At 35.1% G+C, this 19,386-nt stretch overlaps 1 protein-coding gene across 2 annotated transcripts in view; it reads left to right on the forward strand.

Moving 5' to 3' along the window:
• Positions 1–19,175, forward strand: part of LOC126920529 (uncharacterized) — a 48,532-nt gene extending 29,357 nt beyond the window's left edge. For both annotated transcript variants that reach the window (XM_050731073.1, XM_050731075.1), the window contains exons 2-3: positions 4,992–5,080; positions 8,837–19,175. In XM_050731073.1, coding sequence (XP_050587030.1) covers positions 5,023–5,080; positions 8,837–8,982 — 204 coding nt within the window. In that variant the 5' untranslated portion in view covers positions 4,992–5,022 and the 3' untranslated portion in view covers positions 8,983–19,175. The remainder of the gene's footprint in view (positions 1–4,991; positions 5,081–8,836) is intronic.
• The last annotated feature ends 211 nt before the right edge of the window (positions 19,176–19,386 follow it).

A 19,386-nucleotide genomic window follows, 5' to 3' on the forward strand; every position in this document is an offset into this window, starting at 1 on the left:
TGAACTTTCCTCTCGTAGAACTTACAAATCACCCGTTTTCGCTATAAATGGAACGAAGAGGGAAACTCTTGCATAGATCTAATTGGGGACCTTCCAAGAAGAAGCCTTGTAAGCCATGCAAGCCATTAAGTTTGCAAAGTTACGAGCCAGAGTATACATAGAGAGATTGGATGAAATAATAGAAGCACCTCATACGTGTCATATATGTCATAAATGAATGTACATTCGCCGTAATGCGAAAAAGAACATTGGAAACTTTAAAGCCAACGTTTCAAAAATTCACTGAATTTTTATTGAACATATTCGTTTCTTCAAAGTGAATTTGTAATATCGAAGATTATCCGATTGAGGATTAATTTTCATATTTCTATACTTTTATATCTTAATTTTCATATTTTGCTATTTTACAAAAGTTTATCGGATAACGTTATATGAATGGACTACAAAAAACATACTGAATACGATACGAAGATCAGAGGGAAGAAATATATGATCCAAGTTGACTTTTGTACATTGTTCTCTGACATTAACGCCATCATCGAGAAGAAGAACTTAATATAACGTAATTGAAAAGCAGAGCAACGTCGATACTAAAATGCAAGAACTTTTTAAGCAGACGATAAATTCACGATAACTTTCGTAATAAAAAATTTCCAGGATTTTTTTAATATCCTGGGCGAGACGAAAAATACGAGTGTAAGAGGTCGACAAATTTTCCCCTATTCTACCCGTTGGGTATAATGTTCCATGAATCTTCGACTAATCCCACGTCTTTTGTCCTGCCATACCACAATTCTCATTTATACAAAGCGCCTGATCTTTTCCTATTCGATTTTTCATACAGTGTCCCGTAAATCCCCAATTAATTCCGCCTTATCCCCCTCATATTACGATTCTTAATTACAAATTCACAAGCTTAATTTCTGCCTACTCGACCGATCCGGCCTTCCTTCTCTTTAGATCGCAATGTTTCTTCGATCAACCGGCTGGTACGGTCAACAATTTCCAAGTTAGTCGCGTGGAACTAGGATCACCGTGTATGTTCGTGCAATCGGCGATGAGAGCAACTGTTTCTCTGCTCTCGTCGATAACACGCCTTCGGAGGAAGGAAAGGCACCTTATGAAAGGGAGCGTTTCGTTAAATCGATTCGTGCCAAGCATACACACGGCCCGGCTACTATCTCCAGCTTTGTCCAGAAAATTGGCTCGCGCTAACGCCGCGAGTTAAACTTCAAATTAAACAGCTCAGTCTGCCGAATAGAATGGCGTGAATTTTACAAAGCGGAAAGACTGTCGTTGGAATCGATTCAACGGAGAGATTAGACGTAGAGAAAAGAGTTAAAGTGGCTCTCTTGTTTCTTGTACGTGCAAGTGTACAGGGTGTCCTAGTAATTACGGTATAATCAGCAGGATGATAATTCTACGTGAGGAACGTAGAATATATTTTCTTTTTTTTTTTTTTCGTATGAGAGAATTTTCGAGAGAATCGGCTTTGAAAATTCGTAGAATAAATCTGTCAAATGGTTGGAATTAAACACCGTTGCCGTTTCGAATAAATTCGAGTGAATTTTGCAAAGCAAAAAGACTACCGTTGGAACAGAATCAACGGAGGAATTAGATGCACAGAGGGAAGTGGCGCTCTTATCTTTTGTGAAAATATACAAACTGTTCCGGTAATCACGGTACAGACTGCAAAACGACGATTCTACGTGAAAAAATAAATAGAAGATGCGGAATAAATGTTTTTCCAGTTGATGCTTCGATTATCGAGCGAATCGAGTCTGAATATTTGTCAAATATAGCTCGCATTAAACAGCTAACTGTCTCGAATAAATTCGCGTGAATTTTGCAAAGCAGAAGAAAGACTGGCGTTGGGACAAAATCAACGGACGAATTACGTGTACAGGGAAAGGAATTAAAGTGGCCCCCTTATCTCTCATGAACGGTGAGTCCAGGATGTAAAGTAAATATTTTTCCGAATTTTCGACGCCTCGTTTACGAGAAAATCAGGTTTAACAATTGATCAAACATGGTCTAACTTGACTAATTTCTTTTCTTAATCTTCGCGTTCCGTCTATTGTGTAAACAATGCCGGAACGCAAAAAAAGAAAAATCTAAGATATTCAAAAGAAAAAAGAAAGTTTTTAATATAACTTTCTCACAAAGCATTAAATCGGGGTTTGCATAACATTTTTTGCCTGATTATAGCTATCTATATCGTACAACAGAATCTCATCTGTATTATAAAATGTATTAATAAAATTTGGTTATTAAACTTTGGGACACACTGTATACATGTACAGTGGTGGCTGTTTGTTTGTATGTACGCGAAAATGTATTGACCCGTTGTTCTTGCGGTTACGGAAGAATTTTAATCGAGTAATTTGCGCCGTGTTAAAGAAGACAACTTTATTTGCAATGAAAAAACCGTGTAGGTAGCTGGTCCACTATTTTCAAGTAGATAGAGAGAGACGGTAAACTTTTTTACATTGATCCGTTTAATGTTATACATTGTAAGACATTGTAACGCGATTTATAAATTTTACAACGATAATGGTTTAACGTTTGGATGATGAAATGGCTCGCCTGATTAAAGATGTTTTAAAATGAAGATCATTGAGAACTTTCGCTACCGAAACTTCAAACTTCCAATATTTAGGTCACATACATACACACGCGCGAAGATGGAAATTTAATATTATCCAGCACGTTTCTTAATTTTAAAGTTTTAATGTAGAAGATATAATATATAACAAATTAGACTAACAACGTTTCAAGTACTTGATAAGAAATTGTTCACTTGGTATACTTGATAATCATATAGCTATCTGTATTTATAATTATGAAATAGAGTGATACTGAATAGAGCTAATTATAGAATACAACTGTATTGATAGAACTATATTTATTATGTTATACCACTCGTAGAACTAATTAATACAACAACATATAGAATTATAAATAACTGATATTCCATTATTCGTAGAAAATCAATGCCAATTTTTATAAATATTTATAAACACGAAACATGAATATTTAAGAACATGAAATTCGCGTAGGAAGGACAAACAAACGTTTACAATTGCTAAATATTTTTTTAAGAAAAATATTATCGACGGAAATATTACTGAATAAAATTTTCCTCTTTTTATTAAACGTCGGTGTTCCTGAATTTTCCAGAATTTTCGTCCGACACGTGTTTCTCCAACTTCTATATTATTTAACCGCTTCCATTTACTGCGAACTCGCTACTTAATCATTTAGCAAATATTTCAATTGTGTAACAGTGAGGCACTGCATGCGTTACAATAACAACATAATAAAGTAAACAACGATTTCAAAATCGTATCGCATTAACTCGTTCACATATGTTCGCCCATTCGATGTTCCGATTATTTCTTTACACTTAATTTAACAATTAATAATTCGAGTGAATAAACAATCCCCTCATGATTAAACGAATTTTAACGCGACGCGAGAAAACTTGATCGAACAATTCATTTAATCAGGAAGTCAGTCCGATCGGATACGTGTATTCGTTCTCGTTGCTTGCACTTTAAATGTATTCGTCCCAAGCGTCAGTTTCGCCGGTAACATGGAAAGAGTCCATTAATATAAGTGAAAACGGAATTTAATGGGGGAAAAAAGCCTCGCAACGTGTCATTTCTTAGCATTATCGACTTTTGTTTCACTCGTTTGCAACGAACGATAGCAGCAGCCCGTTGTTTTGACTCCGATCGATCGACGTGTTGTAGCTGGCCATTACTTAAGATTGCCAATCCATTAAGTGAAGAAGCTTCGACGATAGACGGTGATCGTGAAAAAAAAGGGAGATACGAAAGTTGGAGGAAATTTATGGTAAAAGTGAAACAATTGTCCTTGAAATGGATCTTTATACAGGGAGTGGTCGAACAACATACGAACACAACGTACGAACGAGCACCAAGTGATTCCTTGCTTGGTTTTCAAGAAAACTGACACTGGAAACTTTGAGGTTACTGTTTGGCATTGATCGTGGCGCAACTTAACAAATGTAAATTTTAAGGGAGAGACATTTTAAGCTAGTGTTTTTTTTTCTAAAACCAAGACCAGTAACATAAATAATAATTTTGCTTTCTCGCGCAAAATTGATGGAATTATAAATATGCCTTGATATTTTTTACATGATAAAAATAGAAACATAGTGTAGACCTTCTATTCGATGAAAGAAAATTGAAAATTTGCTGAATCGTGCCGCTAATCAACGCCAAGCAACGAAATGCGAATTTCCCTAGTTACCGATTACGCACGTGTTAACACGAGACAATCGAAAGGAGGTTATTCTTCTTGTGAAAATAGGCGAGAAACGTGGAATAAAATTTTTCCGATTCAGATATCATTTTCAAAAAAATATGGTTTGTTCGTGTTTTATTAATAATCGGTCTGATACACGCGGGTAGAGGTACAAAATGCCGATAAATAACCCATCAAATTGGAAGAGAACATAACTATCATTAAATTTCAATAAACACGATCTCAAAGAAGCTCCAAACACAATTTTTTTCAAAAACAAACTTCTTCGAACTTGTTTGAAAACATACCAGAAGATTTTATTATATAAACATGTTCGGCTCGTTTTTCGCGTATTACGCAACGCACGAAAGTAAATAAAACGCCTATAAGCAACGCAGTAAATAAGAAACGATGCCATCGTTAGGTTTCAATGGACACATACGCAAAAGCTTGCGAATACAATTTTCTTGAAAAATTCCTCATTCCCCCGTTTCGCTCTTTTTCCACGGAACAGCGAAATAAATAAAAAAGCCACAGCTACCAATGGCCTCAGCTATAAAATTATGTATATCACGTTTGGGGACATTTGTCTTTTCCCCTAGAAACCGCAACAGCTGGTACAAGAACCGATTTATCGCGCTGTTCTAGTACATTTTTTGTCAGAAAATTCTAAAAGCACGGAAGAACTAGAAAACATGAGTTGACGTTTTCTCTTGCAGGTTTCTGGCCGACAAGTGAAACAACGGAAAAATGCCTGTGGGAGGACGAGTCGCTGGCAAAGTTGGGATTTACAGCTCCCATTATAATGGTAATGTAAGCAGGGATATTGGATTGTTACGTATTACTCTCGCGTGATATGTATCTGCGTTTCCGACGTGCACGCTTTCATGTTATTTATTAACATTCGTTAATAAACAATAAACGACAATCGTTCAATATTTACGTACACGCCACAGTCAGATATGATACGGATAATAACGAAACGAGACGTGAAAAACTCTTTGCTCGCCTCGAAGTATATATCGACTTCGATGAACAATAAATTACACGGCAATTCGAAATGTATTTGAACGATACATCGCCCACAACGCACGATCGTTCCATTTTGTACGTTTTAATTGGTTTCGTCGAGAATATAGGGCGTATATTTTTAATATAGTTCTGAAATGGAGTTTCCAATAAGTACGTAGCTTGTTTTCTACACCTACATTGTATGTTGTATGTGATCTCGTAAAAATATCGAGTCGGTGCACGTGTCGTGTCGTTTTTGGAATGAAGCTTTAACCACACTTGGTTTATTCGGAACGTGACATACAGTGACTCGCCGAATTATTTGAACACTTATGATGGAAAATTTTTCTAAATGTAACGAGACGTATTATAAAATGTATTACAAATTGCTTCCATCGAAATGTGGATTAACTTTAAATTCGAACTTGGAAGATGCGATACCTCAGATGAGGCAACTTTGATAACATGCAGATTAAAAATTGAAAGAAATTCAGCGATTTACGTGCAAATCGAAAATGAGATGTCTTTGTATCGGTGAAAGAATGACGTTTAGTTGCAACATGATTAGAATTCAAGTGTTACATTCTGATAGATGATGTTTATTGTATAAACGTGGACATGTCGAAGCTAAAATAAGTAGATAATAGAGTAGAAATTTTATACGCATATGCACACACGTAAGTAGTTTTTCGTACGGTGTAAATAATTTAGATAACTTTGCATAACGCTCGCTTATAGCGTTCTGCTTTTATTATCTTTCGCGTGCATTCTGTAAAAGGTGGAAGTCGTTTAATTATTAATTAAAATTCCTGCTGTAACGCTCTGTCGAAGTTTGGATCGTTAAAAATTTCAGGCTGTGGAAGCTTAAAGGTGATGTGCCTGAAGGAAATGTCATCTTAATAGTCGAGATAAAATTTTCTTAAATAAGACCATTATTACTTATTACTCATCTTGTATGCGCAACCGGAAGTCAGCGCAAAGCCGGAAGACAGAGGGAAATAGAAAGAAAGACGAATGAAAAGTTATTATTTATTATCTGTAAAACTTGATTTTTATAAAAATGATATGCCTTTTTGTTTTAAATTAAATAACAATTGTTTTTTAATTAAATAACTATTATCGTTCTTTGTAAACTCTTATTTGTAAACTATTATCTACTTATTTTATGTACCGTTTATAAAATTTGTAAAACTTTTTTCAAGTACAATAATTCAATAACAAACTCGAATGAAATTCACGAAATAAATCTACCAATACGAACGTTCTAACGTCCAATAAACGTTCGATACAAAATAAGACAACAATATCTTTGTACTGCAACAAAGATAACTCAAACACCATTACAACAGTTGGAAATCGAATGTTCAGTACACTAAGACCACAATTTCCATATTGTACAGTCAATATGACGAAAAGTACAATTTCAACAACTTCAACCCGAATGGCCGGTACATCAATCGAAACTTTAACCACAACCCTGATGGTCATCGTAGACGGTCTAGTAGCAAGTAACAAGTATCAAAAAGGATTTGCAAACGCGTTTGTGCATAGAACTACGTAATATTAAGTTTAAATGCAGTGTACACTGGTTACAGCCTTCGTAACTTTGATTTAGATACCATCGATGCGACTCTGTACATTCTAACAAGCTTCACCATAGCACTCAATAACCCATACACTGTATCAACTCATGCATACAGACAAAAAGTAATTATGCAATTAGTATGCGATAGAATGTCTCTTTGACAGTATAATTACGGCTTTAATTCTTTGAATATAATCTTATTACGGCATCAAAGTATTATTATAGCATTCATGTGTTTCTCCTTGATTTTTATGCACATTTCATTCAATCAATTATAGCGTTCAATTGAATTACTCTCTCTATAATTTGATTATTTGCAGAAAAGTTTGCAAGCAGTGTTCCTTTTAAGTTAAAGTAATATTAGGTTGTCCCAAAAGTTCCTTTTGTATTATAAGGAAGTGATAGATGCACAATATTTGTTGTTTTATATTATTTTATTGAATTATGTTTGATCCATTTTATTCTATTACTACAAAATGGATCATACATAAAATCATAAAATAATATAAAATAAAAAATGTTGTACATTTATTATTTCACTTATGAAACGAAAGAAACTTTTGGGACAACCTAATACAAGACCTTTGGTTTTAATGGGCCAGTGACTATCGGAATGGGGACTATACTGACCCATATGTGGGAAATTAAGTCGTTTAATAGCAGAACACACGAACAATAGATTACAAATATTTATATAAATTCATATTTTTACAAATATAATACGTTCCATCTACTATATGTTGCACCGAATGTTTTACCATAAATATTTATATATTTTTATAAATTCTATAGATTTTTGGCCCGTTAAATATTCTATTATACAAACATTTTATACATTCATGTATCTTGAAATCTTCCATATAGATTTTATACACTTTTAAACCCTTTAAATTCCCCGTGAATATATAGAACAATTACCTAATCACCATAAAATTGTTCGATTTCGCTTCTAATACATATAAATCGTTCAGACACCACATTATTATTTCTTAAATCCGCCTCAGAATTTGCACATTATTTTTTAAATTTACCTTTACACAGCGGTTCTTAATCTTTCGTTTACCACGAACCTCCATCAAATAAACGTATCATTGTCACGAACACCGCATGACTCAGTTCAAAAGTTAAATCCTCATGTGCCAAGTGTGTATATCTAAGACATTGATCGACCTTTTTCGAGAGAAAAGTTTCATTATAAATAATCAAGTACGAATGTTAAATATTTTATATACAATAATAATATAATAGTAGGATTTCCTTTGTTCCATACATCGCAATATAATAAACATGCCAAAGACCAACTACGCCCCTAATAGTTATACCAATCGTATATGTAAGCAGACCAACCCACTCGCCCATCAGTTACACTTTTTCAAATCGTTGCCCACGTTTAAAAAACATTCCAAAAACGCTTCACATTCACATCCACTTCCGCATCGTTTAACTTCTGATCGATTGACTCGCGATTAATGTCATACTTTTATTATACGTCGAAATATGTTCGCCAGTATCGTAATATCTTTATTAAGTAATTATCAAAATATAATTAAAATATGTGCGCTTATATTGAATATAGCTAAACCAAACGTCGTTACTCGAAATGAATAAATAAATAAATAAATAAATAACTTGCTCGTGCGAGGGTGTCATGGTCTTTCGGAAATGCACTGGCCACGGATTAAGAACCGCCGTCTTAGAATTTATTGCTATATCGTCTCTATATATCATTCTCTTGCAATAAACGAACTCGTGAAAATTAGTAATTTGAGGAATTTTGAAAAAATTAAACATAAATTCTGTACATACACATCCACATGCTGAAACTGTGGAATCCATCGGTTTAGCTTCTGAGAGACTCATACGTGACTCATAAATGAATCAAGAGCTTTAAAAGCGTGAACGTCATCCCACAGTAACGAAACCCTAGTGCAAGGTGTCGATTACGAGATAAATCCAGCATGCTTTCAGGGAAAGGCTACAGTGGTATTAACGAGGAGATCATGTGGATCAGCATCGGGATGGGGATCACGATCGCCGTACTGATCACCATTGCTCTGTGCTACATCGCCCGTGAGAAATGCCGGAAACGGCACGAGGGCTACTACGCTTCCTGACGGACGCTGCCGCCGCCCTCGTGGGCCTCCTGGTCCTTTTCACCATCGACACCTGGCGTCTTTTTCAGCCCGACCACGTCGAGAGGTAAACCGAGGGCGTACTATATCACCGTATAACGCCGAGATCTGGTAACTAATATCTTGCTTTCGGCTCGAGCAAGCTGACGTTTCACCATGAACGAGAAATCGAACGACGACTCTCTTATCCTTCCACTTTTTTCATCTTTTCTCCCCCTATTCGTCCCTTTCGTTTCTTTTTTTACTTCTCCTGTATCCTTCGACTAGTCTCGTCCCACAAGAAAAAAATATGACAAATCGATCATTGTGCACCTGTGAATCTTCGTGAATCTTCGATGGCTAGAAAGAAGTATTTTCGAAACTACGTAGACGATAAGTCCACGTTGTTCTACCAGTAACTTACCTTCAATTGTAACTAAGCAATATTTCGTACTTACGGATATGACATTCTCGTAGAGGGAAAAAAAGAGAGAAAATATATCTCCATGATCGCTCAAAATTCCACTGAACCGCGGATTCATCGAATTTTCCAAGAAAATTAGAAGCTTGTCGTAGATTTGATATCGAAATGAAAAACCAAGTAAGAATATAACGTTGTGCTCGTGTAAGATTAATCAAACAGCGTACTTCGAATTTCGATATCGCACTGCGTATAAAATCCAAGATATGTAAGTTATCGTATCTTCCTGCTGCGACTTTTCCTTCGGTCTGTCTGTGCGCTCGTTCATCGCAGAATAAACATCAGATTGCTTCTACCGAATCCTCGACTTTATCGAGTCGAAACTCGACCATGATTTATGGAGCGTGTGGAGTAATCGCTCGAAAGAAGAAGAAATCGGAGGAAAGCTCGAGTAATTCCGTTTGATCGACTGGATAATTAACCGAATTCCTTCCGTTGATGGCGTTGTTACAGGCAAATTTTAAGCACGGATTTCTATGCTTTATTGGAAATTCAAGGCTTTTTGGATAATTGATTCGACAGCACGGAGGTCGAAATTAATTCGACTTTGTTTGCGAGAACAGGTTTTGAAACTGGATCGTAATGAGATTGTTACGAAATCGGTTGCTATGCGATTTGGGGATAATTGACATGCACCGTTGTTCGTGGGTTACTGGGATATTTATGAAACACGAGGAATACTCGCAGCATTATTTTGTTAAAATACAATGGAAATTCGTACGATAAATTCGACATCTCATGATCAAACTTATTCTGCAAAACGCTATTCTCCTGTTAATTTTCGAATTATTCTATTTTATCATATAGAATTGATAAAGTTTGTACAATATATCTGATACCTTATAATCGAATTTACTGTGTAAAAATGTGTCTCTTGTATATTAATTTCTCAAGCCAGTTGCTCTTTCATCAAACGTAACACACGTACGATTCACCTACGCTCTTCTTTATAGAGATTAGGGTACTTATGGAAAATGAGGAATATCTATGGAGTTATCAAGGAATTATTTCAACTTTTATCGACTACTGTCTCATTTAAAGACTGAGACTAAAAAAAAAAAAGAAAAAAAACACGTATATTTAATTATATATCTGCCACTATTTCAAGTTTAAATTAGATCGATGACTTCACATACGCTTCTGTTCGTAAGTGTTAGGGTATTTATAGAAAATAGAGAATATCTGAAAATTCTTTCGACATTGTTTAAGACTTTAAGAGATGTTGCTGATTAAATTCATGGCTCAACGATATCTTTGCCATTCCCTTGCTGAATATCTGCGAAATATCTTAAAAGTAGGTTAAATAATTTCATTGCATAAAGTCGTTGTCCAATTTCAAGGGAAATTTCTCAAAATTGCTGTCCAAATCCAACGAACGTTATTTCTCTTTCTTACTCTATCCTTTTAATTCCACGTATGAGTCGATTAATCGTGCATTCGAGCTGATTGCATTCCAAGCAATAAAACATTTCCATGCCATTGAAATGGTAAAGTCAATCGGATAATCGAGAAAGTTAATCAAAGTGCCGGTCTAATAGGAAAATGTGTTAAATCGCGCTTAGAACGATACGATCGAAAGGCGCGATTTGCATTAAAATTGCTGGACAAATGAAACGGCATTTCGCTGGATAGAACGTGTCATTCATTCGCCATCTACGCACACAGATAAAAGACAATTTCCAGAAAAATAAGCGCACTGAATCGTGAAGCTGAAGTAATCGAGTTTCGTGATTGTACAGGACGAACATCAGACATCTCACATATTTGAGCGAACATAATCCTAAAAGAAGAACATTTGGAAAAAATCCCATCAATTTCATGTCGTATTTCCAAGGAATAACATAAATATCTTTCGGCTAAAAATGGTAGAAGCTGATCTGAGAAGGTGTTTCGTGATTTTTGCCACGGTCCTCTCGCGTGATTCAAGTAAATTGTAATAGCCGAAATTTGCTCGTATTTTGCAAAATAACAAGTCAGTCGATTGTCCTGTCTAGCTCGATATTAATATCGTAAAATTGAGGAGAAGCAATTTACAATCTGCAGTTTGTAACTGGGAATAATCCAAAGAGGAAAATAGAAGAAATTGAAGAATAATGAAATTCAGTGGAGTAAATTGCAACGAAACTTCCATTCTCGTTTTGCAATATCCATTACGTTTGAATAGATAATTGCAATAACTCTTCAGGAACGTTATTCTCTTTATATTTACAAGATAAATAAAAATGTCACGAAATATCCAAAAATATAACAATTTCAAAAGATATGAACAAAACTATTTGACTAGGAAATACATTTGACTTCTACATACAGTGTATTTATGTATAGATTCTGTTTTTTTAACAAAAAGGCTTCTCGATTATTACGTAAGAGGACCGAGCATCTTCTTAATTTAACATCGAACGTCGTCGAGGCGATTCTGAAACAGTCGCAAAAAAATTTTTAAACGAATGTTCTCATCTTCTCAAATCATTTCTGGACGTCGTTTCGTCTTCGAGAAAACTCGTCGATTCTATCCAAACCGCAGAAAGGCCGAAGTCTCTCCATCTCCACGTTCCATTCATTCTCGTGCTTTCGCGAAACGACTCAATTTTTCAAGAAAAAAAAAAAAAAAGTCTCGCCCGTCGCCATTCGCTCGGATGGATAGCAACAACTTCCGGTTCAAGGCTAAAAAGTCTCACGGAACTAACCAATTCGTAATAAATTCGCAAATTTTCATCCACCGTTGTCCGTACACGCGTCAATTTTTAGACAAAACCCTTTTTTGGCAAGGAACGCGACAGTCGAATTTACGACTGAGAAAGCTTTGCCAAACGGCGACAGTCGCTGCAGCAACGTTGGTTTCCGGGGCTTTTATTCCGCTACCTTTCAGCTCTGTTGGCCCTGGAAATTTCAGACCTGGAAAATGCTCATTTGCGAACGCGCGAATGTCGATTCGTGGTCAAAGGCAGGATTTGGACCATCGATTTGGCTGATATTTCACGCGTAACTGGTACAGCGTGCGCGATGTATTTGATTTAAATATCACGTGCAGTTGGTCGACGAAGGATATTCCCACGCTTTTATCTTGTTCGATGTTCGATGACCAAGTATTCCTAGTTTAAAATTCGAAAGAGTTCTTCGCGTGAAAGTTATTCGACTTCGTGGAAGAAGCTTAATGGTATAAGAAATTCACTTTATCAACTGTAGTTTACCAGAGTTTTAATATCGGGCAAAACGATAAGAAGCATTTAAGAAGATGGAATAGACTTCACTTTCAATTTCTGCCGCTTAAACGTATAAATAGGGGTTGAGCTTTTTCTCGTCTTTTACTTTACTATTCTTTCGCGCGATATACAATGTGTTTTCTAATTAACAGTGCCGTCGCGCAAAGATAAATCTTCACGGTGATAAATTAAAAAGTCGATAATGTAGAATGCGACTTCTTCGTTCGAGGTTTCGTTTTCGTAAGCATCGATTTTACGTAGATCTTTCTTCGCGTTTCTTCAAATTCAAAGAAACGATAGAATAACTTGAATCTGAATGGAAATATTTTCGGACGATTGACTTTGAACGGAAATAGAGATAAAAAGAAAATTTCCATTAACTCGAGATAACTGAGTGAAACTATTAGATTATTAGAATATCAGATTGGAATTCTAATTGCGACAGCAAACTTCCTGCAACATTTCCTACGCTCGGAACATGCATTATGCATACCACGTACCATCTGTCTGCAGAATTTCAGCTAAATCGTTGAATGCATCGTGAAATTCCTTCGTGAGATTTTTTAAAGCTTCGAGAAACACGACGACCGACCATTCCTTCCTTTAAATTAAAATCTCTACCTGCTGATACGCGATTCTTCTTTTTCACGCGTATGAAACAACGATGATCGATCCGAGATAAATCGCGAGAGAAAAGTTCGAAATAAATCGCTGCGATGTATAATTTTATTGGGCTGCTCGGGAAATTCGTAGCGAATTTTAGAGAGAACTCGAAGATCGTATCTACATTAGCACGAAATTAGCATTTTATCGCACAGTAAATGCAACGTTTACGCATTATTTCGCTGCTTGGTCCTTGATAGACTAATGCGTTTAATTGACCCAACTAGGAGTAACATTTATCAAAGTAGCTCTCCGATACGAACCGTGTAACTTTGAAAGAAATATCTTAACGTTACGCGGATATTGCAGAAGATTATTTCTTCGAAATATTTCTTTCGAAGAGACGTGGTTTTCATGGAAAAGTCTTAATTTTGATAAATGTGTAACACCCTTCCGATCTTATTAGATATGTAGATTACGAAATGTAATACACCTACTGCCATAAACGTTACAAATTTATCGAGCAACCCAGTAGACTGCGAATTTTTACGCGTTTAGGAAAAATCCTTCAAATCAAAGAATACACGCAGTGCAGAGAACGTGTAAAAATGTAGAAAAACGTTTCGAGTATTCATCATAGATGGCATTCAACAGATGAAATATATTTTTACACACATACCATTACTTTAATCGTATTCGTGAAAATATTAATTTGCGTAAGTGTCATGAATATTTCTCTACGGTTGTTAAACGATGATAATTAATAAAGAAAAGTGTAACACAGCGTTTATAAACTGTGGCTGATTTCAAAATCGCTGATTTTATACAAAGTAATAATAAATTACGAACGTTCGATTAATCCTGCGTGAAATCGAGTATCTTCCGATGTAAGAGGATTAAAACGACGATCGATCATCGGTGTTCGGGTTTCGAAAGCACAGACAAATCGATACTTTCTGCACTGACGTCTAAATGTTTATCGATAGTTTAAAAAGAAAAAAAAAGAAAGACGAAGAAGATTGAAGACCGAAGGTATTCTTCAACGAAGTTCGATCGACGAAAAAGTTGAAACGAGAATTTTGGGAACACATAGAAACGACATCAACGAACGATAATTTCGATTCTAAGGTAGCATCCGCGTCGGTATATGTCGGTATCTGTATTTACCACTCGTTCAAAACGCTTATATTTCAGTGGAGGAAACCTTCAGAAATTGAATTATGTTGGTCTTTAGCTTCGAGATAATTACCTTCGTGATAATTACCGAATTTTCCGCTAAGAAAGGTAACGAAGAAAACTGGACGCACAATCTACCGTCATCCGTTCCTCCGAAACAACGTTCTTGCAACTTCTCATACTTACCAACTTGAAAATTAACGTGTTAGGATAGAAATTAACGAATAAGCTAGTGCGAGCGTTTGCATTAGCGTACAATAGTGTCTTCGTGAATATCGTTCGTTGCGACGTACAGGATATATAGCATAGACTTTTCTACGAGTTCAACTGTTTCAAGAACACGAGACACGAAAATAACATCGAAAGTAGAACTTTCGAGAAAATCGTTTTCTTATTATCGACGTAATTTATTGAGAAAATTTGATACCGCGCGAATCATAGAATCATAACGCTGTATATGATTGTGTGATATCCTTTTGTCAAAATTTCCAGCGTTAAATAAATTATTCTATAGTAATTGATGAATCAGACCTTGAAATACTAAAATTACTGTAGTATTGGTAGAACCACTGTAGTTGAGCTCGCATGGAAAGCTATGTCGTATTCTATACATATAGAACGATTTCGATTAGGTGATGAATTGTTATTAGCTGCTATAACAGTAATTGTGGATGTTCTGTAAACATCGTCGATTTCGAATCTCTTGGGTATAGAATCGAGGAACGGATGAAATTCGGTTAGTAGACACGAGCATTAAAGAATTAATGGAAAGTAATAATCATTGTGGAAAGTGCACGAGCATGCCTGCACAATTTGGAAACTGAAAAGGTTCCTGCCGTTACTCGGTAATTCTATCCAATAATATCGTAAAAGATTAACGATAATGATATTAAATTTTCATAATAAATGCCAATTCCTTGATCTTTTTCGCGCTCTAAAAATTGTTGGCATTCCAATCCCTCTTAACTCGAAATTTCACTCTGTAACGTTCTAAACACACGAAGAGGTTACACGTTCGAGAAGATCTATTTATCTGAATATAAGAATGAATCTAACGATAAAAAAAAAAGAAAAATACGTACGTCCAACGAAATTCGAAAGAATGAAACCCGCTTGTAAGATACGTCGCTGATTTCAACTAAAGTTATCGAAATATCGAAGAGTATCTGCATACGTATACGAATAACTATGTTGTGAGTTAAGAAGATAGCCACAGATACAGAGGAGAGCTGCAAAATAAAAAGGATACAAAAATGTATAACTTCCTACTTTATCGACTTAAACGAATATAGTTACACGTTTGTTTCTATATTTTCGTAATCGAAGATGTACGAGTATATGGAAGATTTCCACATCGCAGGAAGTACAGAATTAAGAGCAAGAATTAAGATACGTACGAGCAACTTTTAAATCGCGCGAAGTTACAAATAAGCGGGAGGCTACTGAATTGAACAGAATGCAGGTACACCAGAGATTTTCGCGTTAAACAAAATACAAACGCTCCAGTATACCTCCATATAAGAAAAACACATAGATGGCAAACTCGTATTAAAAAAAGTTGCGATTTAAAAGACCGTAGGTGGACGGTTGGAACAGAATCGTGCAGGCGTGCTGTTGTGCGTGTAAAACGTGTAAATAAACAGGCTAAAGCACATAACGTGGATGCAAAGTAAAAAGTATAGCACCCGTTGGTGCGGCACGATATTGCATTACTAACGAGATATTAGGTGATACACGGGTGTACGCGCATATATAATACGTAGCTTGAAAGTCTACTAAATCGTCGTGTTTTACCGCGAACATCTGCGAGGGCATTCATTAATTTCCCCAAGAACGGTTTAATTCGATCTCATTACGAAGCACCGGCTGCAGATTGCGCCTGGAAATAGCGGTTCTTATAATAGAAAATGGCGAGGAATTGCAATTTGGACAATGTGATATTTTAGAATGCAATTGCTACGGTTTTCGCAAATCCATCTCTATTTGTCATAGAAGCGTAACAATAATTTCTTGTTAACTGTGTTAATAACGTTTCCTTCTCCTTTTTTTCTGATACAACGCTGCCGATAATTTTAATGAAAGAATTTTTATCGAACTACGGATCGAACTCTAAACTTTCCGGTTTATTTCGAATTTGACCTAACAGTATCGTACAATTGCTTTTTAGAATAACACGTTGCTATTGGTTTAACGATATTTGGTTTATCATAAATTATATTCGTTAGATGTTTGTGCACGTTGATGGTTTGTCTCTTTCCTTTTCTGATAATTATATATGCGGAAAGTGAATAGTAACAACGATGCGTCGAGAGAAATTAATGAAGGCCTGCTTGTGAAATATTTCTTTAGGAATACTTCAATTAATGTGTTCTGAAATAGAAGTGTCTGGCCTAAACTACCGCCAAGTTACGATGAAACATCGATCGTAACGAACTGACACTTCTTGCCTCCGAAGGTCGTTTTATTTTTCATTCTAAGCGATCATTTACAAAGTATTGGGCGAAACTCCTATGATACAGATTTCCGACAAGATTGAACATCAATTTTACTATTCCTAAAATAATGAAACAGACTTTCCTATCCTCTGATACCGCTCTCGGTGATAGAACGCATTTCGAACGTTCGTAAGAATGTTTGCAAAATTACACCATTCGTTAACAATTATTTGACGTATCAGGATGTCTGCAAAATTATACAGACTATCGAATTAACTTGCACGAAAGCATAGGACGCGCGATACTAATTTTGTATAGCATAATCTCACGAAAAATAAAGGAAGAAAAATAAATCTATAAAAACCTTTTAAAACGAAAATCACGGTGAAAGTAACAACATTCAAATTTTGCACAAAAAGAAACCAAATAAGGCATCGAAAATATCTAGTTTAATTTAAAAAAATCAACCGAAAATTTGTCGGAACATTAGCGTTCTAAATTCTTTCGAGGCGTTCAATACTTTGGGAATAATTAGCCTAGAACTATACCTGCCTACAGGATCTCTTCAAAGCGAGTTCTAAACGCGTTTACAAAAAAGAAGAAAAAAAATGAGAGAAGATTAACACTGATCACTTCCTGAAAGAGACTTTTTAACTCCTACCGTCACATCCGTTAAGTGTACAAAGGGTCTCAATGTAACAATTAACACGTACAACGTAAGGATTCTGACCAAAAAACTTTAGAATATACTTCGGAGAACTGAGATTATTATACCAGGGTCTCGATCTGATTGTGTATGGCCTGTAGAAAACGACCGTAGAATAATGAGTACTTATTATTAGATAATATTATACATTGTTGAAACGTGGATAAAATCTATTGCATAAATAACAGTGAGTGACGAGTGTGGATGACATGGAAACAACGTACAAGCCTCCTGGTTGTTTCAATAATTTCACTCCTTCCATCTGACAAACGCATTCATCGTGAACATCGTTATTGTTATTGACATATAACTGTTTATAGTTTTGACAAGTTCTCTACCAAACTTCTCTATTACTTTAAAATGCAACATCTAATTTTGAGTATAACAGGAACACTTTTTTTTAAAAATCGTTTCTTCGCTATTGTATATGAGAATTCCTGAATTTTTACTTTGTCTAGAATATTTACAAAATTAACAATATATAGATCTCTTCGTCTTGGGTCAAATAAATTGTTATATATTTATAACATGCGTAGTTATAATAATTGCGTTGTTTTTGATTATTTATTTTCGTTTTTTTCAATTTTTAATTATTTTTGAGAAATAAATGGATTTACGAAAAAATACAAAGCGTCAAATGTACTTTTTATTTTACATTAATGATAGACGATTCGAACAGTTTTTCATTGTATTGCTGTATTCATTCAGATATCGCGGAAATTTAACTTTCGTGAATAATATTGTAAATACTGTACGGTATGGCTTTAAATAAAAAATCTCATATAAAGAAGTCGTATGAGTAACATGATAGAGAACGTGTTAAACAACAAGGACACAATTTTCTTCTTATTGCGAATGCTATAGGTTCTATAATTAAACACTGTAATATATATTATGTATTAGATAATTTAACTTTCAACCGTTACTATTTTAACACAAAAAGAATAGAACAAATCAAACAAAAAATTGTCAAATGAAAATTATACGCATCGCTCAAAATTTCTCCCTAGATAAGGCGTACTTGTGATAAGAAAGCGTAAAAATTATACTCCTCTCTCTCTTTCTCTAATAGAATAGTTAAATATTTTAAGACTTATTAGATATATGTAAATATTTTTTGCGTTCGTGATATTGCGAAAATAATATATATGTAAGCCTATATTTTAACAATAACGAATAAAATATTTCAATTGTTTTAAGTTTGAAAAAAAAAATCAACTGGAGGCTTGTACACAATATGGCGGAATTTTGATGTTCCTCGCGCGTGCATTTATGCACCGTGAAATTTAGATGTTTTTTATGGTGAATCGCGACATCTCGTCGTAAACGCGACAGATTTTAGAGATTTTATGAATGTTACACGACTTGCTCGTGATAAGGGCTGCTTAGTGGGTAACTTGTATTTCTATTGAAAGTAGATGTTGTTTTATGTAAGAAAACAGAGAACGAGAGAGATTTCTCAGTAACAAGGCGCGATTCGATATACTAAAATGTCTATTGCAATGACCAACTTGATAGATTGCTCTATGTATTACGATATATTATTTCTTCTGCATTTGTAACAAATAAACAATTAAAGAGATGTCTTGGAACGAGTGTTTTCTTTTCTGACCAATTTTCTGATCAATATAACAGAAGAAAATAAAAAATGATATTAATTATTAGAAAATTTATTTTAAGAAAGATTCATTAATAAACTTACCAAATAAAATCTTCTTGAATATAACAATGTCATCGTGTTCCTCTTGCATTGTTTTCCCTGCATTTGTTAAAACACACATAATGTTTATAACACGTATAAAC

This window comes from Bombus affinis, chromosome 9, assembly GCF_024516045.1.
Source record: "Bombus affinis isolate iyBomAffi1 chromosome 9, iyBomAffi1.2, whole genome shotgun sequence".
NCBI lineage: Eukaryota > Metazoa > Arthropoda > Insecta > Hymenoptera > Apidae > Bombus > Bombus affinis.